The sequence below is a fragment of the Tachypleus tridentatus genome, chromosome 1, assembly GCF_004210375.1.
Source record: "Tachypleus tridentatus isolate NWPU-2018 chromosome 1, ASM421037v1, whole genome shotgun sequence".
Classification (NCBI taxonomy): domain Eukaryota; kingdom Metazoa; phylum Arthropoda; class Merostomata; order Xiphosura; family Limulidae; genus Tachypleus; species Tachypleus tridentatus.
In genome coordinates this window covers 18,407,093-18,430,729 of record NC_134825.1, presented here as the reverse complement: position 1 = coordinate 18,430,729, position 23,637 = coordinate 18,407,093, and the positions used below count along the sequence as shown (strand labels likewise).

The 23,637-nt window shown below is 31.8% G+C and overlaps 1 protein-coding gene across 1 annotated transcript in view; it reads left to right on the top strand.

Moving 5' to 3' along the window:
* Nucleotides 1-22,582, top strand: part of LOC143244129 (low-density lipoprotein receptor-related protein 2-like) — a 231,445-nt gene extending 208,863 nt beyond the window's left edge. Inside the window, 7 exon segments of the mRNA XM_076488262.1 lie at nucleotides 7,551-7,730; nucleotides 8,351-8,473; nucleotides 9,543-9,710; nucleotides 11,346-11,436; nucleotides 15,032-15,146; nucleotides 21,122-21,224; nucleotides 21,227-22,582. Coding sequence (XP_076344377.1) covers nucleotides 7,551-7,730; nucleotides 8,351-8,473; nucleotides 9,543-9,710; nucleotides 11,346-11,436; nucleotides 15,032-15,146; nucleotides 21,122-21,224; nucleotides 21,227-21,462 — 1,016 coding nt within the window. The 3' untranslated portion in view covers nucleotides 21,463-22,582.
* The last annotated feature ends 1,055 nt before the right edge of the window (nucleotides 22,583-23,637 follow it).

Here is a 23,637-nt window from a genome sequence, read left to right as displayed (position 1 = left end):
TAACAGGATATAAAGTTTTTTTAACTACTGTTGCTGTAGGTAGTGTAACAGGATATAAAAGTTTTTTAACTACTGTTGCTGTAGGTAGTGTAGCAGGATATGAAAGTTTTTTAGAACCACTGTTGCTGTGGGTAGTGTAACGGATATAAAATTTTTTAACCTACTGTTGCTGTGGGTAGTGTAACAGGATATAAAAGTTTTTTTTAACTACTGTTGCTGTAGGTAGTGTAACAGGGTATAAAATTTTTTTTAACTACTGTTGCTGTAGGTAGTGTAACAGGATATAAAAGTTTTCTTAACTACTGTTGCTGTAGGTAGTGTAACAGGAAATAAATGTTTTTTAACTACTGTTGCTGTAGGTAGTGTAACAGGATATAAAAGTGTTTTTTTAACTACTGTTGCTGTAGGTAGTGTAGCAGGATATAAAAGTTTTTTTAACTACTGTTGCTGTAGGTAGTGTAACAGGATATAAAAGTTTTTTAAAACTACTGTTGCTGTGGGTAGTGTAACGGGATATAAATGTTTTTTAACTACTGTTGCTGTAGGTAGTGTAACAGGATATAAAAGTTTTTTTAACTACTGTTGCTGTAGGTAGTGTAACAGGATATAAAAGTTTTTTTAACTACTGTTGCTGTAGGTAGTGTAACAGGATATAAAAGTTTTTTTTAACTACTGTTGCTGTAGGTAGTGTAACAGGATATAAAAGTTTTTTAACTACTGTTGCTGTAGGTAGTGTAACAGGATATAAAAGGTTTTTTTTAACTTCTGTTGCTGTAGGTAGTGTAACTGGATATAAAAGTTTTTTTAACTACTGTTGCTGTAGGTAGTGTAACAGGATATAAAAGTTTTTTTAACTACTGTTGCTGTAGGTAGTGTAACAGGATATAAAAGTTTTTTTAACTACTGTTGCTGTAGGTAGTGTAACAGGATATAAAAGTTTTTTTTAACTACTGTTGCTGTAGGTAGTGTAGCAGGATATAAAAGTTTTTTTAACTACTGTTGCTGTATGTTGTGTAACAGGATATAAAAGTTTTTTAACTACTGTTGCTGTAGGTAGTGTAGCAGGATATGAAAGTTTTTTAAAACTACTGTTGCTGTGGGTAGTGTAACGGGATATAAATGTTTTTTTAACTACTGTTGCTGTGGGTAGTGTAACAGGATATAAAAGTTTTTTTTAACTACTGTTGCTGTAGGTAGTGTAACAGGATATAAAATTTTTTTAACTACTGTTGCTGTAGGTAGTGTAACAGGATATAAAAGTTTTCTTAACTACTGTTGCTGTAGGTAGTGTAACAGGAAATAAAAGTTTTTTAACTACTGTTGCTGTAGGTAGTGTAACAGGATATAAAAGTTTTTTTAACTACTGTTGCTGTAGGTAGTGTAGCAGGATATAAAAGTTTTTTAACTACTGTTGCTGTAGGTAGTGTAGCAGGATATGAAAGTTTTTAAAACCACTGTTGCTGTAGGTAGTGTAACAGGATATAAAATTTTTTTAACTACTGTTGCTGTAGGTAGTGTAACAGGATATAAAAGTTTTCTTAACTACTGTTGCTGTAGGTAGTGTAACAGGATATAAAAGTTTTTTTTAACTACTGTTGCTGTAGGTAGTGTAACAGGATATAAATTTTTTTTTAACTACTGTTGCTGTAGGTAGTGTAACAGGATATAAAAGTTTTCTTAACTACTGTTGCTGTAGGTAGTGTAACAGGATATAAAGTTTTTAACTACTGTTGCTGTAGGTAGTGTAACAGGTTATAAAAGTTTTTTTTAACCACTGTTGCTGTAGGTAGTGTAACAGGATATAAAAGTTTTTTAACCACTGTTGCTGTAGGTAGTGTAGCAGGATATGAAAGTTTTAAAACCACTGTTGCTGTGGGTAGTGTAGCAGGATATGAAAGTTTTTTAAAACTACTGTTGCTGTAGGTAGTGTAACAGGATATAAAGTTTTTTTAACCACTGTTGCTGTAGGTAGTGTAACAGGATATAAATGTTTTAACCTACTGTTGCTGTAGGTAGTGTAACAGGATATAAAAGTTTTTTTTAACTACTGTTGCTGTAGGTAGTGTAACAGGATATAAAGTTTTTTTAACTACTGTTGCTGTAGGTAGTGTAACAGGATATAAAAGTTTTTTTTAACTACTGTTGCTGTAGGTAGTGTAGCAGGATATAAAGTTTTTTAACTACTGTTGCTGTAGGTAGTGTAGCAGGATATGAAAGTTTTTTAGAACCACTGTTGCTGTGGGTAGTGTAACGGGATATAAATGTTTTTTAACCACTGTTGCTGTGGGTAGTGTAACAGGATATAAAAGTTTTTTTAACCACTGTTGCTGTAGGTAGTGTAACAGGGTATAAAATTTTTTTTAACCACTGTTGCTGTAGGTAGTGTAACAGGATATAAAAGTTTTTCTTAACTACTGTTGCTGTAGGTAGTGTAACAGGAAATAAATGTTTTTAACCACTGTTGCTGTAGGTAGTGTAACAGGATATAAAGTTTTTTTTAACCACTGTTGCTGTAGGTAGTGTAGCAGGATATAAAAGTTTTTTTAACTACTGTTGCTGTAGGTAGTGTAACAGGATATAAAAGTTTTTTAAAACTACTGTTGCTGTGGGTAGTGTAACGGGATATAAATGTTTTTTTAACTACTGTTGCTGTAGGTAGTGTAACAGGATATAAAAGTTTTTTTTTAACCACTGTTGCTGTAGGTAGTGTAACAGGATATAAAGTTTTTTAACTACTGTTGCTGTAGGTAGTGTAACAGGATATAAAAGTTTTCTTAACTACTGTTGCTGTAGGTAGTGTAACAGGATATAAAAGTTTTTTAACTACTGTTGCTGTAGGTAGTGTAACAGGATATAAAAGTTTTTTTTTAACTTCTGTTGCTGTAGGTAGTGTAACTGGATATAAAAGTTTTTTAACTACTGTTGCTGTAGGTAGTGTAACAGGATATAAAGTTTTTTAACTACTGTTGCTGTAGGTAGTGTAACAGGATATAAAAGTTTTTTTAACTACTGTTGCTGTAGGTAGTGTAACAGGATATAAAAGTTTTTTTTAACTACTGTTGCTGTAGGTAGTGTAGCAGGATATAAAAGTTTTTTTAACTACTGTTGCTGTATGTTGTGTAACAGGATATAAAAGTTTTTTAACTACTGTTGCTGTGGGTAGTGTAACGGGATATAAATGTTTTTTTAACTACTGTTGCTGTAGGTAGTGTAACAGGATATAAAAGTTTTTTTTAACTACTGTTGCTGTAGGTAGTGTAACAGGATATAAAAGTTTTTTTAACTACTGTTGCTGTAGGTAGTGTAACAGGATATAAAAGTTTTCTTAACCACTGTTGCTGTAGGTAGTGTAGCAGCATATGAAAGTTTTTTAAAACTACTGTTGCTGTGGGTAGTGTAACGGGATATAAATGTTTTTTTAACTACTGTTGCTGTGGGTAGTGTAACAGGATATAAAAGTTTTTTTAACTACTGTTGCTGTAGGTAGTGTAACAGGATATAAAATTTTTTTTAACTACTGTTGCTGTAGGTAGTGTAACAGGATATAAAAGTTTTTTTAACTACTGTTGCTGTAGGTAGTGTAACAGGAAATAAAAGTTTTTTAACTACTGTTGCTGTAGGTAGTGTAACAGGATATAAAAGTTTTTTTAACTACTGTTGCTGTAGGTAGTGTAGCAGGATATAAAAGTTTTTTAACTACTGTTGCTGTAGGTAGTGTAGCAGGATATGAAAGTTTTTTAAAACTACTGTTGCTGTAGGTAGTGTAACAGGATATAAAATTTTTTTAACTACTGTTGCTGTAGGTAGTGTAACAGGATATAAAAGTTTTCTTAACTACTGTTGCTGTAGGTAGTGTAACAGGATATAAAGTTTTTTTAACTACTGTTGCTGTAGGTAGTGTAACAGGATATAAAATTTTTTTAACTACTGTTGCTGTAGGTAGTGTAACAGGATATAAAAGTTTTTTTAACTACTGTTGCTGTAGGTAGTGTAACAGGATATAAAAGTTTTTTTAACTACTGTTGCTGTAGGTAGTGTAACAGGTTATAAAAGTTTTTTTTAACTACTGTTGCTGTAGGTAGTGTAACAGGATATAAAAGTTTTTTTAACTACTGTTGCTGTAGGTAGTGTAGCAGGATATGAAAGTTTTTTAAAACTACTGTTGCTGTGGGTAGTGTAGCAGGATATGAAAGTTTTTAAAACTACTGTTGCTGTAGGTAGTGTAACAGGATATAAAAGTTTTTTAACTACTGTTGCTGTAGGTAGTGTAACAGGATATAAATGTTTTTTAACTACTGTTGCTGTAGGTAGTGTAACAGGATATAAAGTTTTTTTTAACTACTGTTGCTGTAGGTAGTGTAACAGGATATAAAAGTTTTTTAACTACTGTTGCTGTAGGTAGTGTAACAGGATATAAAAGTTTTTTTTAACTACTGTTGCTGTAGGTAGTGTAGCAGGATATAAAAGTTTTTTAACTACTGTTGCTGTAGGTAGTGTAGCAGGATATGAAAGTTTTAGAACCACTGTTGCTGTGGGTAGTGTAACGGGATATAAATGTTTTTTTAACTACTGTTGCTGTGGGTAGTGTAACAGGATATAAAAGTTTTTTTTAACTACTGTTGCTGTAGGTAGTGTAACAGGGTATAAAATTTTTTTTAACTACTGTTGCTGTAGGTAGTGTAACAGGATATAAAAGGTTTTCTTAACTACTGTTGCTGTAGGTAGTGTAACAGGAAATAAATGTTTTTTAACTACTGTTGCTGTAGGTAGTGTAACAGGATATAAAAGTTTTTTTTAACTACTGTTGCTGTAGGTAGTGTAGCAGGATATAAAAGTTTTTTTAACTACTGTTGCTGTAGGTAGTGTAACAGGATATAAAAGTTTTTTAAAACTACTGTTGCTGTGGGTAGTGTAACGGGATATAAATGTTTTTTAACTACTGTTGCTGTAGGTAGTGTAACAGGATATAAAAGTTTTTTTTAACTACTGTTGCTGTAGGTAGTGTAACAGGATATAAAAGTTTTTTTTAACTACTGTTGCTGTAGGTAGTGTAACAGGATATAAAAGTTTTCTTAACTACTGTTGCTGTAGGTAGTGTAACAGGATATAAAAGTTTTTTAACTACTGTTGCTGTAGGTAGTGTAACAGGATATAAAAGTTTTTTTAACTTCTGTTGCTGTAGGTAGTGTAACTGGATATAAAGTTTTTTTAACCTACTGTTGCTGTAGGTAGTGTAACAGGATATAAAAGTTTTTTAACCACTGTTGCTGTAGGTAGTGTAACAGGATATAAAAGTTTTTTAACTACTGTTGCTGTAGGTAGTGTAACAGGATATAAAAGTTTTTTTTAACTACTGTTGCTGTAGGTAGTGTAGCAGGATATAAAAGTTTTTTTAACTACTGTTGCTGTATGTTGTGTAACAGGATATAAAAGTTTTTTAACTACTGTTGCTGTAGGTAGTGTAGCAGGATATGAATGTTTTAAAACCACTGTTGCTGTGGGTAGTGTAACAGGATATAAATGTTTTTTAACCACTGTTGCTGTGGGTAGTGTAACAGGATATAAAAGTTTTTTTAACCACTGTTGCTGTAGGTAGTGTAACAGGATATAAAATTTTTTTTAACCACTGTTGCTGTAGGTAGTGTAACAGGATATAAAAGTTTTCTTAACCACTGTTGCTGTAGGTAGTGTAACAGGAATATAAAAGTTTTTTAACCACTGTTGCTGTAGGTAGTGTAACAGGATATAAAAGTTTTTTTTAACCACTGTTGCTGTAGGTAGTGTAACAGGATATAAAAGTTTTTTAACCACTGTTGCTGTAGGTAGTGTAGCAGGATATGAAAGTTTTTTAAACCACTGTTGCTGTAGGTAGTGTAACAGGATATAAAATTTTTTTAACTACTGTTGCTGTAGGTAGTGTAACAGGATATAAAGTTTTTTTAACTACTGTTGCTGTAGGTAGTGTAACAGGATATAAAGTTTTTTTTTAACTACTGTTGCTGTAGGTAGTGTAACAGGATATAAAATTTTTTTTAACTACTGTTGCTGTAGGTAGTGTAACAGGATATAAAAGTTTTCTTAACTACTGTTGCTGTAGGTAGTGTAACAGGATATAAAAGTTTTTTAACTACTGTTGCTGTAGGTAGTGTAACAGGATATAAAAGTTTTTTAACTACTGTTGCTGTAGGTAGTGTAACAGGATATAAAAGTTTTTTTAACTACTGTTGCTGTAGGTAGTGTAACAGGATATAAAAGTTTTTTAACTACTGTTGCTGTAGGTAGTGTAACAGGATATAAAAGTTTTTTAACTACTGTTGCTGTAGGTAGTGTAACAGGATATAAAAGTTTTTTTTTAACTACTGTTGCTGTAGGTAGTGTAACAGGATATAAAAGTTTTTTTAACTACTGTTGCTGTAGGTAGTGTAACAGGATATAAAAGTTTTTTAACCACTGTTGCTGTAGGTAGTGTAACAGGATATAAAAGTTTTTTTTAACTACTGTTGCTGTAGGTAGTGTAACAGGATATAAAAGTTTTTTTAACTACTGTTGCTGTAGGTAGTGTAACAGGATATAAAGTTTTTTTAACTACTGTTGCTGTAGGTAGTGTAACAGGATATAAAAGTTTTTTTAACTACTGTTGCTGTAGGTAGTGTAACAGGATATAAAAGTTTTTTTAACTACTGTTGCTGTAGGTAGTGTAACAGGATATAAAAGTTTTCTTAACTACTGTTGCTGTAGGTAGTGTAACAGGATATAAAAGTTTTTTTTAACTACTGTTGCTGTAAGTAGTGTAACAGGATATAAAAGTTTTTTTAACTACTGTTGCTGTAGGTAGTGTAACAGGATATAAAAGTTTTTTTTAACTACTGTTGCTGTAGGTAGTGTAGCAGGATATAAAAGTTTTTTTAACTACTGTTGCTGTATGTTGTGTAACAGGATATAAAAGTTTTTTTAACTACTGTTGCTGTAGGTAGTGTAGCAGGATATGAAAGTTTTTTAAAACTACTGTTGCTGTGGGTAGTGTAACGGGATATAAAAGTCAACTAAAAGAATTTATTAACCTTTCTGTCAACAGCATAGAACTATCTCTCTTTCACTTTAAGTTCAGACTAAGTAGTAGGTCAGATCTTTTATGTTTTTATTACGCAAAGCTTGACTTTAGTGCCATCAAATTTAATGAGACAAGTGCTTTTATTTCCTAAGCATGTAGTATTCCTTAAAAAACTGTGGTCATAACAACTTGAAATCAAGAAAAACACACCTTTTCAACACCAAAATGATTTCATATTAATAAAAATGTTTAAAAGAAAGCTTACATCGTATCCAGTCAAACAGGAAGTGAAATATACGAATCATCTTTTCAGCTGTTTAATTTACTATTAAGAGGAGTCTATGGTAATCTACTAAAGTTACTCACCACTGTACAATATTAGAAATGTGCTTATTAAGTATACACATAACAAGCAAATATTTAAGGACAACAGTCAAACAATGCCCAACAAGTTGTTTTTTTTTCTCATATTTTAAACCAGAATTTGTTTTCTTTTAAGAACTTCATCACCCAGTCAGTATAGATGTGTTTGAAGGTTATCTTTTATGGGTGACACGAGATTCAGGAGAGATTTACAAACAAGACAAGTTTGGTAGAGGTGTCAATGTTCGAGTCCGTCGAGGCCTAGAGAATCCTTCCGGAGTAAAAATTTACCATCAGTGGAAATATAATACTTCAGGTAAATGAGAGAACCTAAAAGGTTATTATTATAGATTTCATTAAATTATTTTAAGATATGATATATTTTTGAATTCTTGAATATTTTTATAGAAGTAAACTATTCTTTCTTATCTGTTTCCCTCGGTGGGCTCAACAGATAGTTCGATGTGGCTTTGCAATAAGAAAAACACACACATAAACACTTATTTATTTCCTTTAATGCATTTAAAACTAGTTTTAACAGGTCTTTCGAATTAAATAATAAAAAATATTTCATGTTTTATCTTCTTAGTTTAGGAAACTAAACAACTTTGTGAAGAATTTTGGGTTTGTGTAAAAAACTACTAAATTAATTCACCGATAATGAGTGAAATATCTCAGTAAACTTTCAATTGCATTAAAATCTTTCTGATTTTGAAATCTTAAATGATCAATAGCATATTATGTGTGATATCAGTTATCAAATATATGTATATATTAATAGAAGGCTTAAGTACTATACGTAGACATCAACGTTTCTTATTACTGAATCCTGTTATTACAAAATTTACAGTTAACACTGCCTTTCAAAGGATGCCTTAAAATGAAATAATATTTTTACATGCCAAGATAAATCCATCTCATTCATTAAAATTTCAGTGGTTAATCGCTGTATGAACACTGGCTGTTCCCACCTTTGTCTGTTAATTCCAAGAGGATATCGTTGTGCTTGCCCTGATGGCTCAAAACTCCAGAATATAAAACATGTTGCCTGTAATGCAGGTACGTATTTCATGTGTCTAATTTTGTAAGAATCCGTGAAAAAAATGGATAGCTTAAACTTGAAGTGTATTTTGATTATGATCTAATAAATCTGTGAAAACATTTAACATATGCAAACAAAGTGTATTTAAACTGAATAAAGACCATGAAAAGTATGACATGAGAAGAAAATAAAGTCAATACCTCTTACAGAGCTGACTTTGATATCCTTAAGATATCAATATCTTCCCTTTCAATTGTTTTAATTAAGTGGAATTTGTACATTAGGACTTTTTATAATACCTTATCACCCAAAGGTTGTAATGCACATTTAGATGCATCACAGAAACATCTCAATTCGTGGTAATTTAACTAGAATGGAATAAAATCTGACTGATTAAAACTTTGTGCATAAAAACACAAATGTTGAAAATAATATCAGTTTACCTGTGTTGGAAACAGGGCTTGTACAAATAATCTGTTGAATGCTAGAAAGGTTGAGGTATAAGATAAACTGCAATATAACTTTGTGAAAAAATCATAGGTGTAATTAGTGTACACATAGTAAGTTTTGGTTTACCACATAAAAAAGCATAAGTCATGTTTTTGTCGATTTATCTTTGTCTAAAATTGATATAACTTAGTGACAGGTAATGAGTCTGACAGATTATGCTTCATGTTTATTTTAATACATTATCATACTAGGTTGTTTTTTGTTTTGTATAGATTATAAGTCTGAAAAGAATATTTGAAACAATAATTTTGCTTATCATGATAAAAAAGAGACAAAAGTCCAATGAATATCTGCCTAAGAATGTGACAGGGCTTCCTTTCAGATTTATGCACAAATGTGAAATTACACACAGATCATGTGAAGAAATAAATGACCCTTATGTCTTAAAATTTCTCTGCTCAAAATGATGTGATAAATGTCAAACATGTAAAGTCAACATTTTGGAAATATTCTTAATTGTGTATCGATTTTACTGTTGTGTATTTATTACTTTAACACTATACATAAATGCCATGAAGATCATTTCCTTTTATACTTATGTTTTCTGTTTTAAAAATTTCAACTTTCTTCTTAAAGCAAAAGAACTTCCTAAGCCTCAGCCAAGTAAATGTCTATGCATGAATAATGGATACTGCAAGCAGGGTCCTGACAAACTGGTTTGCATCTGCCCTGAAAACTTTAGTGGGAAGTACTGTGAACAAAATGTGTTCCGGCAACCAGTATTAAAACAGTCAACTTCAACTGGTGAGCATGTTTTCTGTTTTCATAATGTCCTATTTTATTATCTCTCATTTATTTTTGTGTAATATCCTGTACTTCTTACTTTTTTTTTTTCTTGTTTGTTGAGAACAGTTTCATTTACACCAATGGTTCTCTCAGTTTTTTTTCTAACTGAATATCAGTTACATCCAATTCCAAAATTTCATGGATTGCTTCAGATGATATTAGCTTTTCAAAGTGCTTTTACTTTACCTTTTAAAACAACAAACTTTATTTTGAAGTGAACATTTTTTCTAACTATCTTGTAAACTGTATAAAATATCTTGTATATCAATACTGCTACAGGCCGATCGATGGTTGGAAACAACCAATTTAAACTATATATGCAAAAACTGTCTATTGTAAAATAAATAATTTTCAATTATTAAAAATAATTATGGTATTTGATGTTAATCATTTTTGTAAAAACAGAAGTAATTATGTTAGAGGTATTTCAGGAATTATGGGCTCTAACACACTTGTGTGTACATGAAAATAAGATCGGTTATTTTGACTTGCTGCAAGATGTACATAATTTTTAATCTTTTGACTGCAATACCAATTCCTCATAACATTCTGTTACATTTAGCTGCTCCTATTGATTTCATATAATTTATCATAAATTCGGTATAATATTTTGTTATTTCAATCAAGTGTAAGCTGGGAAGATGTTTTCCTTTTAAATTGCTGTCTCTGCATGGTGTTTTGTAATTTTAATCCACTTTCGTCAGTAGGACTGAACTTAAAACTATCAGTGTTTTGTTATGAATGCATTACAGTGGAATACAATTTTGTTTTTCCATCTGAATTCTCTCTGACTCAGTAGTACTTTTTATTGTATTTATATCTACTTCAACTCAGCTAAATGATTTTCCATTTGAATCACTATCAAATCCTCAGAATCTTTTGTCATGATATTCAATTTCCAGTTGAGCGTAAGGTGTTGCTTCTCTAACCTATGGCCATGTTGTAAGATTGTTTACATGAGTTGCTCTCTTTGTTGGTTGCCAAGTTTTGGTGTTCTAATTCACATTGTCATGTTTTTAATTATCTGCTCACCACTAAATCGCTAGTTCACGTATTACATCAGCAACACGTGAGCAGAATGTTATGTACATGTGACACAATAACAAATCAACACATTTGGCATATCTGATGTCTTACACATTTCTATGCTTATTATACCTACCACCAATTTTGTATAAATATTAAGATTAATTAGTGTTTTGTTTCTTTAATTTGTTGCGAGAGTGGTATGATACAGTGTAGCATTGTTGTGTTTTTGTTGGTCATTTATTTTAAATTATCTGATGAAAATAAGTCAGTCAAGTCCAAGTAACAAACACAAATTAGTTTACTTGCTCCTTTAACATTTTCATAAGCTTGAACACTTGTACACTGTCATAAATTATTGTAGGCCTATTTTATAAACTTAGAACATCATATCATATTTATATGATTTTCTTATTCTAGATATTTCTAGGACTTCTTGCTCTTAATTTAAAACCTCTAACTGAAATCTAAATTAAATAAATTACAACAATAGGAGTTTTGACATTATTTTATTAATGTACATATACATACACATATATACATATTTTTTTTTCATTTTATAACAAGGTATAGCTGTTATCATTGTTCCAATATTTGCAATCCTGATTGTGTTACTGTTGGCCATTGGACTTTACCTGGTCCTACGTAGAAGAAATTTGTAAGTATTTATTTTTGGTCTTTTTCTTCATTATTTAACCCTTTTACTGTGAAATTCAAATTTATTCCACACCTAACAAACTAAAGTTTCTGCAATATGTGGAATATCCCCTTAAGGTGGAACAATCACCAAACCTGTGTGCATGCTGCCTTCTATGTTCTAAAACATAAAACTTAGACGTTTATATGCCTCATTACAAAATTGCCAACTTCTCAAGAATGTACACTACATGGCCAAAAGTATGTGGACACCTGACCATCACACTCATGTGTGCATTCAGTGTTCCAATTCATCCCAAAGGTGTTCGATGAGGTTGAGGTCAGGGCTCTGTGCAGGCCAGTCAAGTTCTTCCACACCAATCTTGGCAAATCATGTCTTTATGGACTTTGCTTTGTGCATGGGGACATTGTCGTGCTGAAACAAAAAAAAAGGGCTTTCCCCAAACTGTTGCCACAAAGTTGGAACCATGCAATTCTCTAGAATGTCATTGTATCCTATAGCATCAAGATTAACTTTCATTGGAACTAAAGAGCCTAGTACAAACCATGAAAAACAGCCCCAGACCATTATTCCTCCTCCACAAAACTTTACAGTTGCACTCTTCATTCAGGCAGGTAGCATTCTTCTTGCATCTTCCAAACCCAGATTCTTCCGTCATACTGCCAGATGCTGAAGTTTGATTCATCGCTCCAGAGGATGCATTTCCACTGCTCCAGAGTTCAATGCTGGTGTGCTTTACACTAGTTCAGCCGATGCTTGGCATTGCGCATGGTGATCTTAGGCTTGTGTGGAGCTGCTCAGCCATGAAAACCCATTTCATGAAGCTCCCAATAAACAGTTCTTGTGTTGATGTTACTTACAGAGGCAGTTTAGAACTCGGTAGTGACTGTTGCAACAGTGGACAGATAATTTTTATGTGCTACTTGCTTCAGCACTCTGCAATCCCATTTTGTGAGCTTGTGTGGCCTACTGCTTCATGGCTGAGCTGTTGTTGCTCCTAGAGATTTCCACTTTCCAACAACAGCATTTACAATTGACCGGGGCAGCTCTAGCAGAGGAGACATTTGACAAACTGATTTATTAGAAAGGTGGCATCCTATAACAGTGCCACGTTGAAAGTCACTGAGCTCTTCAGTACGACCCATTCTACTGCCAATGTTTGTCAATAAAGATTGCATGGCTGTACGCTTGATTTTATGCACTTGTTAGCAACTGGTGTGGCTAAAATAACCAAACCAACTAATTACAAGGGGTGTCCACATACTTTTTTGATCATGTAGTGTATATATAGAATCTATATAAAGATAGCTTATTTATACCTTGGATATTGTTATCTAAATAATTTGTTTTATATTTTATAATGATACTGGTCTCTTATTGACTTAGTTTTGTCTGTATTTATGCCATTTACTGGAGAACACTTTTCATCTAATTTTACTCAGTTTTTTGCTTGAATCATTAGTTTTCACTATCAGCTACAGTTTTCACAGAATGTTACTGTTAGATGTAGAAAATACAACTTCTTTTAATATTAAAAAAGTAATACAAAGGGTAAAATCCATGCTTTTATTAATTTTTTCGTGGATAATTAGCTTTTTGGAAATCAGCCTGAAAAGTTGATTGCACAGTGAAAGGGTTAAATAAATCGACGTTAGAGAATTGCTTAATGTTATATTTACCTTGTTAAACCTGTGTTTTTTAGAAAAACAATATAGTAACTTGATTAGTTTAGCATTTTTTACATTATAAAAAATTGTTAATGAATGTAATACACAATAATTCATGATGACAATAATGGTATTTATCATACAGTTGAACAGTGCCATTGCAAATAATGCTTAAAACAATTGGCTTCTTTTTTTACTTTTGTAATAATTTGCTGTAATGAACTCTTCAGTTGGTCACCAAGTTTAATTAATGGTCTTACTCATCTTGTCACATTCTCTTTACCTGCTGACCACTAAAGTATTATTGCATTTAGACACTAAGTTTACTGAGACAGTTAAACTGTCAAAATTCAATATCTAAAACCATGTGAGAAATTTTGACCAATTTTGTATATTCTGATACAATACATACTCAAGGACTTTGTTAAGACTGTTAATGACTGAATTTATCTAGTTACTTTAACACGTTATTTTCATACATATAAAAATGCACCACAAATAAAACACATTTTAGAACAAATCACATATATCCTTCAACAAACTTATTAAACACTTTGCTTTGATTATTAAAGTGTTGATCATTTTACACAGCATTTCTATGAAGTGTAAGGGTTTCATTTCCTCATAAAGTTCCAACAAATATTAAGATTGTTCAAATGCTAGGAATTATGATTTTCTGTCTTATGCTTGTTTTTGTGTTATTCAAGATAATAGTTTAAATCAAAAGATATATGTATAATACTGTACCAATATAACAATGCCATTTTATTCAAGAGAAAGAAAATATTAAAATATATTCTTTTTGAAGCTTCTTCTGAATGGCTCAGCTGTAAGCTGGACAGCTTATAATGCCAAAATATGGGGTTTGATCCCTCCAATTTGCACAACATAAATAGACTGTTGTGTAGCTGTGTTCTTAACAACAAACTATTGAACTTCATAATGTTAGTTGGCCCATTTTTAACATCAGTAAATTGAAACTAATCTTAAGAGAGCTATAGTTTCAGTAAATGAACTTACGAGGTGATGGAGACAAGTGATTCCAGTGCCAAACCTTGTCATTAGCTATTAATAAGATTATAAGTGTCGTATCAGACACAACCCAAATTCATTCTGCTTTCAGATATAGTTGCTAACAGATTATCTCTGAAGTTAGGATTCCTCATAAGAAGCATTACTACAACAGTGGAAATAACACTAGTATAGCATTAAGATTCTGTAGATGTGTAAGTGTTGAATGAAGACGGTTAAGCAATAATAAAACTGATTAAATACTGGCAAAAAAGCATTAAACAGAGCCAATTGGAACATGTCCTTCCTACACTTCAAGGAAGAACCCACACCGGTGTTCCACTTTATACTGCAATGGTTTTTTTGGAAGCAAGTTTCTGTTGCTCATTTCACATGCATGTGCTTGGCACCAATCCACTGATTTCACCTTAAGAGATGTGAAGGATAACATCAAGCACAACTGAACAATGGGTATGAAGAGAAGGGATTATTAGTAAATTTTCTGTATAAATTTTGTGATCAGCGCCCTTTGATAACAAACGTTTTTAACACTGAAACCATCTTTCCCATCAGCCTCCCCTCTCCTTCCAGTGGCACTGCATACTTACAATGTTAGAAACCAGGTTTTGATACCTGTGGTAAATTTTGTGCTTAATTTCAAACAAACAAAAAAAAATTACCCATCTTAACATCTGTTCAACTGTTAAATTTTATTGTTATTTGAGGATTATGTTTCAAATTATGAATATTAGAATAAGCCAAATAGCTTTTATACATGAACAAAGATATATAGTTACGGTGAAACCAGTTTGAACATTTTAATGTTCAACTACAATGTCTTAACATTTAAAAGCAACAAAATAGGAAAGGTTTTCATATATGTTTACATCATTTTCTTTATTTGTTATATATTACAGTAAACAAGGAGGAATTTTAACTGGCAGCAATCAAAGTGTGTCATTCCGAAGTGGAACGAATGTAGAGTTTGCACCTAATTTTATGAGAAGTGGTCCCCATGATACGGTTAATGGGGTGAGTATTAGTAAAATACTTAATAACAATGCTTCAACATATTAACAATGAATTGATAATAAACTAAATGCTAACCCCACTTTAGTGGGTAATGTAAGAGAAGCATTTCTTAGGTCCACTTCAGTTAATGTAAGCTTTAAAAGAAGTATTGTAGAGGATTCTTTAGTTAAGTACAAATGTAAATATATTAAAGACTTGACAATGCATATCAACTCAATGGGTATGTAGCTGCTCAAAAAAAACAGATACTGAGAAGAGGTTGAAATGAGCATTGAACTGTAAACTGGAATTTTTTTTCAACAATTAGCAACAGCTTGTTCTTTGCTATGCAGGAGATTGTTATAGTCAACAAATAATTTCAGTAGTGTATCATGTTGTGGGATCATGTAAAGTTTGAGGCCACATATATACAAACTGTGTCAGCGGTATACACAACTGATGGCACTCTGAGTGGATCTAAATGCCGTCGCTGCAGTAATGTGGCTCATCAGGCAAGGATTCATCTTCCACCAAGACAATGATCCCAAGCTTGCAGCAGATATAGTGAAATGATATCTTGATAGTTAATAGGCTGATGAAATACTCACAGTCAAGGCTTGGCCAATACAGCATCCCACCATTAACATTCTCCAGGATCTTTGGATTTATATAACAACTGAGAATGTGAAAAGGTTTAATTATGGGGAGTAATACAGGACGTTTGTAACAATATTGCACAAACAGACATTGATAAAATGTATGGAAACATTGTGTGAGGATGAAGAGTTCTTACACAGAATACTAGTGCATTGTAAAACATGATTTCTTTTTCACATTTTCTGTAACGGTGTTTCATGCCATCAATAGATTGACCATCTAGTTATCATTGCACATTGTTTATAATTCAACTTATTTAATTCTACCTTGTCTTGGAAATATTCAAGCAAGCCTATAAAAATTCATTGGTGTTTACAGATTACAAACATATGAACTGATAAATAAGCCAGTAAAAGAAGTATTTTTGAAATAAGTTCCTACCATACTTGGCTGTACTAGTGGTTTCTTATAAAAAACATTAGTTAATTAGTAGACTTATAAAAACCTTTGAAAGCAAACTCAAACACAAATACATTGTTATAAAGTATAATCCATTTAACTATTAAAAAATTATCAAAGGGGTCCACATGGACTTTGTCAGATTTTTAAACAAATTTTTCTAAATTATTTTATACACATATTTACTTATAGGTCCATGAGATTGTTTGTTACAGGGACCTTGTTAACATAAAGCAGATAATTTCAATTTTAGCAAAAACCCATCAATGTTACACTTAATTCGTTAAACACTGCTGAGGTACCATAGGTATATTAGATATAAAATGAATATTTTTCCCCTTGTATTAAGTACTTGAACAGTCAGAAAACAAGATTTATCATGCATTATGCTGCCCTCAATAGTAATGAATGGCATAAAAACAAATAAGTGATTGGGATTTTTAAAACAAGAGACACATCAGCTAACAATGACTTTCAGGAAGTTAAAAGGAGTAGTGAATATACTTATAATGAGTCTGTTTTGTTGAGCAACAAATTTCAGCCTTTATCTTCTGCAGATGAGAAACTATTAGAGCAGGGGTTCCCAACCGATGGGTCGCTGAAGCCTTGGCAGGGGAGTCGCATAGCCTTGTTAGAAGTAGCTTGGGATAACATTAATTTTATTTCATCAATTACATTTTCATGTCACGAGTGCAAAAAGGTTGGGAACCTCTGTATTAGAGGGAAGGAAAACAAAAGGGTTAGACAGTTACATGGTTGATAAGGAGATTATAGTTATAGGGGATTCATTGATGCCTTTATGGATAGAATAGACTTTGGGGTAAATAGGGACAAAAGAATCAGTTTGTGCTACCCAGGGACAAAGGTGGAGGATTTAACTGACAGAAAAAGGAGATATAAATGTAGCTATGAAAGATGCAGTTTTTGTGGTACATAGGGGGGCTAATGATGTGGGGAAAGGTAGGTCAAAGGAGCTAATTAGTAAATACAAGGGGTTGATAAAGGCATTTAAAGAAGAGGTTGTAATGTAATTTTGTCAGGGATACTACCCAGAATTAAATATGGGAATGAGGTTATATGTAGGTCAATAGGACTAAATACTAAACTTAGGCTAGTATTTAAGGATGAGCAGATTGGTTGGACTTGGGGGATCAGTTCAGTGGAGAAAAGTAGTCTTTTGAAATAGATGATTTACATTTAAATAAGGTAGGAATTGGCTTGTTTGCTAAGGTTATTTATTTAGCTGTATGGAAAATTTTAAACTAGGACTAAATAATGGTGGTGAGGGCAAAGATAAACTAAATGCACAAAGAACAAGAGTTAGAAAAAAATTTAGCATAAGAAATGAGAATAGAAGTGGTCATAAGAATAGGCTTAGTTGTTACTACTGTAATGCTATAAATATAAGAAATAAAATAGATGATATTAGAGCATTGGTAGGAGTGATGTGATGGTTAAACATAGATGATTTTGATGACAGGAGTTTCTTATAGATTATTTAATAAGGATATAATGTTAAATAGGGGGGAGGAGTGACTGTATATAAAATGTGGTACACATCCTGTTGAGGATATCAACGATAACAGCAATGAGATTGAATCCAGTTTAGTTTCTGTTAATGGATATAAATGGAAAATGCTTTTAGTGGGCATTTCTTACAGACTGCCAAATGATACTAAGGTTAACTATGTTAACCTAAAGATGACCTAAGAAGATTGAAATGTTGTTCTCTACTTTAATAAAAGTTTCAGTACCCGTACCAGCTCTCTTGAGAATACGTTTTTACTTCAGGTGGGTTTCTTGTCATCACAAAATATTTCAGCTGTTAATGAAGTCATACATATGAGTGATTTTAATTACAAGCATATGGATTGGAAAATGCTAGGGTCAAACCATAAAGGAAAAAGATTTTTGAAACATGAGAATGGCTTTCTTCACTAATTGGTTGAGGAACCTGCTAGAAACAATGCTGTTTAAGATTTCTTGTTAACTTCAAATACAAAAATTATCAAGAGGACAAAAATTGGAGAGTATCTGGGTGCAAGTGATCATTGATCCATTGGGTTCAATGTTTTGCTGCATATGATGGTAACAAATAATGGTCTTTCAGTTACACATTTCAAAAAACATAATTCTTGTTGTATCTCTTAAAAATTTATCTGTTGCCAATTGGACAGCTGAATTATTTGGAGACACTGATCATATGTAGAAAAATTTTTTGAAGGTAATTTTTATTAAATATTCAAAATAAACAAATTCCTTATTACAAAGATAGAGGTAGTTCAAGTAGAAAACCAGGTTGGTTCATAAAGAGTTTTAAGAGATAAAATAAAATAAAACATCGTAAGTGTAAATTGACTGGTATGGAAGAAGATTTAGAAGTTAAAGGAAGGTGGTTAAACAGGAAATTAAGACATCAAAAGAATGTTGGAAAAATATTGGCTAAAATGGAAAAATTAGCATTAAGGATATCTTTAATTGGATTAAGGATAAAAAAAACGTTAAAATAGGACTTTTGAAGAATGAGGATAATATCTGATGATTATGAAATGGCTGGACTATTAAATTTTGTTTTTTCTCTGGTTTTTGTTATTGAAGATGTAATCAGTATTTCACATCTTGAACAGTTGATAGATGGAAATGAAATCAAACAAGATGATTGCATTAATTCTGATATCTTTAAGATAATATTTTCCCAAGGATTTAAAAGGATGTTAAAAATTGGATATATATATATATAAGCCTCTTACTACCATTTTTTGTCGGTCATTGAGTAATGGAAAGGTAGCAGAGGACTGGAAATTAACTAGTGTAACTCCTCTTTTCAAGGAAGATGATAAAAGTTGTCCCAGTAACTATAGACCCATTAGTCTTAAATCAGTTGTGGGAAAAATTTTGGAAAGTCAGTTAAAAGATGCTATTCAAAATCATTTAACAAAGTTTAGAAATTTATTGGCTAGCCAACATGGTTTCACTAAAGAAAAATCTTGCCTTACAAATCACAAATCTTTTGCCATTCTTTAAAAGGATATTTTTATGTAGATGAGGTTAAGGGTATAGATTTGGTGTATCTGGATTTTCAGAAAGCATTTGCCAAGGTACCACATACAAGGTTTGTAAACAAAATGACCTCTTTTGGTATGAGGGATAAATTAACAAATTGGATATAAGAGTGGCTTCGTGGAAAAAGCAGAGGGGTGTTATAAATAGAGTTAAGTCAAACTGGATTAATGTTGCAAGTGGTGTACCTTAGGGTTCAGTCTTAGGACTAACATAGATGAAGGAATAATGAATGAATTACTTAAATTTGTAGGTGATACTAAAGTCTTGGGTGTTACTAGTTGTGAAGAAGATGTTACTGATCTAAAAGAAGGTTTTAGATCATTTAGCAAGTTGGGCAAATAAATGGACTATTAATTATAATAGATGCAATATAATGTTTGTGGGTTATCATAACTTGAATTATCTCAACAATGTCATGAAAGAGAGAGGTCTTAGTGTAATAGTTAATCAGTCTGTAAAGCCATCCAAAAAGTATGAATTTTTGAGCTTGAACATGTACATTTTAGCATAGTTTTCAGATTTAAAACACTTTTGCCTAAGTATCTGTCTGAAGAGAATTGATATGAAAAATATTCTTGGACTGAATATAAATCTGTATTTTTCAGACTGAAAGTGAAATGAATTTTGAGAGTATAGAGACATCAGTTACACTAAATAGGAAACTCACTTTGAACCAGAAAACTAATATCTGAGTTGTGTTGAAGTAGCAGTTGAAATTGTTTGAAGTAAATTGATCTGATTGCTGATTTATAAACATGTGTTATTTTAGGATAATTTACAATGATATTAATTACAGTTTCTAAGTAGGCATTAGCAGCTTGATGACCTTTGACATTAATGAAATTAGGATACCAAGAAAGGCATGGAAAGCAACTTTCCCTGTATTCCTGCATAATATTAATCTATATAAACTCTTTTCAACAAATTTTTTTTAAAGTTTAAGTGAGACCAGTATGTGCACATACAAGTATGTTATCATCATTGCAGTTGTAACATTGTTCAAGTTCTCTTTATTAGTTATATAAAGTTACTTAAACTTGAAGTAGCTTTTGAAAGCTGTGTTAACATACATTGTTAAGTAAAATAAAAGAGCTTAGGTCAACTGCCACTTATTTATCTTGAGTAGTGATTTTGTTTCTGTTAACTTAGATTAAGAAAAATAAAAATTTTCGTCATCATGTACTCTGAAAACTAGCGAAGAAAGGTCCACAAGTACTCTGGCTACAGGGTCTCAAATTTTTATCTAGGTCTGTTCGTTTGTTCGTTTTTGAATGTTACATAAAGCTACATGAGGGCTATCTGCACTAGCCATCCCTAACTTAACAGTGTAAGACTAGAGAGAAGGCATCTGATCATCACCATCCACTGCCAACTCTTGAAATACTCTTTTACCAACGAATAGTGGGATTTACTGTCTCATTATAATACCTTCAGAACTGAAAGGGAAAGCATATTTGGTGTGACAGAGACTCAAGCCCGTGACCCTCAGATTATGAGTCAAGCACCTTAATCACCTGGCCATGCTGGGCCTATCTGGTTATGGAACTAATATTTTTTTTATATGTTCATCAGCATTCATCTTTAGTTGGAACATTATTGTTGCTAAGGAGCATGGATTTAATTTCACAGATTACTAATAATTTCTACCTTGTACTGTCAGAACAATTTGTTATAATGTACAGCAAATAATTAAAGTGTGCTCCAGTTTTTAACTAGAATTTGATAATTCTTTTGTTTATATTACTTGTAATTTTTAGTTTGAGTATTCAATTAATATAATTAATACTGTATGTACAGTTTTTCACTATTTTTCTGTTTTTCTTTATTTGTTAGTAAGTTACTGTAACTTTTTTTACTGTAACTGATGACTTTTTCAGGAGCCACTAGATGCAGATTTTAATCTTGGAGACATCAATAATCCAACGGATTTCAGTAATCCAATGTATGATGCTATCAATATGGGATCTGGTGTGGAATCTGGTAAAAAGGTGGGTTGTATGAGGTACCAGCGGAGGTTGTTAATAAAAAATTATCATTAGAATTCAACAATAGTAGCAATAACAAGTCCAATCCAGAATCTGCAGTGTTGTCACCATCTAGTATTGTACAACGTTCATCGCCACAAGTCCAGATGCGTCAATCATCTCTGGATCCTACATTAGTTGACACTGATAAAGATACACAAAAGTTGGTTGAAGAAGATAAATCTGAGTTTTAGGACATTTTCAAAACTTGCTTCCATCTTACTAATAAATCCAACCTTTCCTTTATGCCCACTGTTCGGTGAATGTCAGCTTATGCCAATATAGGAATCTTCCTAGTGAGATACAAGCATCAGACTTGTCCATGAAATAATAAAGGCTGCAAGAAGACAGCAGGGATACTTAGAAATAGTTGTGGTGACTAAACCTTCAAGCCTAAAACAGCTAAACATTCCATTGATAGTTGTAAATAACATGATTCTTAATGTATTTGAAGAAAAAATATATTACAATGTAAATTTCTCTTTTCCGTTATTTTACCATTAGGTTAAGGTCAATATACTTTGAAGAAAGGTCTTGTTTCTCCTCGCGTTTTCTGAAACGATTTGTTCAATCACGTGAATTACGTATAAAACAAGATTTTGTTCTTATATTTCACGTTAATATTAGTTTTACATCAGTGATGTATTTTAGAATTTTAATTGTAAAATTATGCTAAAAATCAAAACTTGTACGAAAATAATTGGTTTGATTAAATGGTTCAAAATGTGCCAAGAATCAAAAAAGACTGTTTTATTGAATCTATGAATTTTCAAACCAGGTTGACAAGAAATGTTACATGTTTTCAGAAAATCAAACAAACAAACAAAATATATATGTTGATTTGGTCTAACTGAACCATCCATTACAGTCATATATATGTATAGAGGTGGAATAGCAAGGATGTGTGAAATTCTGTGATCTTTCATATAATTTAAATTAGATTCATGTGTGTTCAGTTACAAAACTCTCTTCCTTCTTTTCCACTTGTTTCATGGTGGAACTATATGATACAGTCATGTTCACACAGGTGGTGTTCTTGTTATATAGAATTTTATTCATTACACGGATTTATTATTATTATTTCTTTTACTATTATTCAGAGAAACCCCCAAGGAATACAAATCTTGTACCAAATCTTTAAAAGTAACGTATCTGAAATTTTGTTTTGAAAATTGCAGTCTTTGAAAGTTGGGAATAATGTTAAAAATCATGTTACGTTTAGCCGTGATCATGTTGTTCATGGAGCTGTTCGTATATTATGCGAATGTAAAGAAAAATTTGGACAATAAAGTTTTATAACAAGTGAACGATAAATCTTTTTGTTGTTGTTTTTTTAATTACAACAAAATCTGTTGAGAAGAATGGTGAATTAAAATTACTTAACTCAGAAGAAAGATTTACCAAAAAAATGGAATTTCTGTCATCGATTGATCAAGAGTAGATTTCAGCTATAGATAACTTTCATTCAAATCAGAAATGAAGAAAAGTTGAAATGGTCATATGCACTTCACATGACGAGTAAAATTCTGTAGTCTCTTGTCTTTAAAAATAGAGCAAGGACCTACATTGTGTCAGTTGTGATACTGTAACAAAAACTATTACTACAGAATCTACTTGACTTTGCTTTTGTAAATATCTAGCTTTTAATATTTCTTAAATACCAGTAATATAAGATGTTATATAAACTGTATGTAACCATCAATTAACATTTATATTATACTCCAAACACTGCTCATTATTTCAATTTTTTCCAATTCTTGCATTTTAAAATATCTCACTTATTCAATCTTACATCTCAGAGTTGCTTATAAGTTGTTTGTAAACTTTATCCACACATTAGATATTTTTCTTTTTCATTGTTTTAAATTCCTTTTAATGGATTTTTCTCTTTTGTTTCAAGTTTTTAGTTTTGCTATAAACATTGGGACTTGTTCTTTGTGAATCTGTTTCTCTCTTAGAATTATATTCATTTTGTTTATTTTTTTGGTTTTTTTTTGGACTGAACTATCCTTTTGGGGGAAGGGGCTGAACTATTCTTTTTGGGGAGGACTGAACTATCCTTTCTCCACTTTGTAGTTTTTCTTCTTTACCAACAATTGTAGCCTTTTCACGTTTTTTTATGTTTCCATTTCTTAGATCACTTGCTGATAAAAAAAGTTTTTTTAGACATTTTGCAATGAAAGAATGGTTTTGGATTCTCCATTAACCAACAGGTTTTTAGTTTCAAGAACTTCTCAACATAAGTAATTGATATAATGGCTATGAAGATAATACTGGTATTTCAAATGGTGCTTATTTTAATAATGTAACATACAGACAAAATGTATTGGATATATTTGTGAGAGGTCACTGGAGCCATTCCATTAATT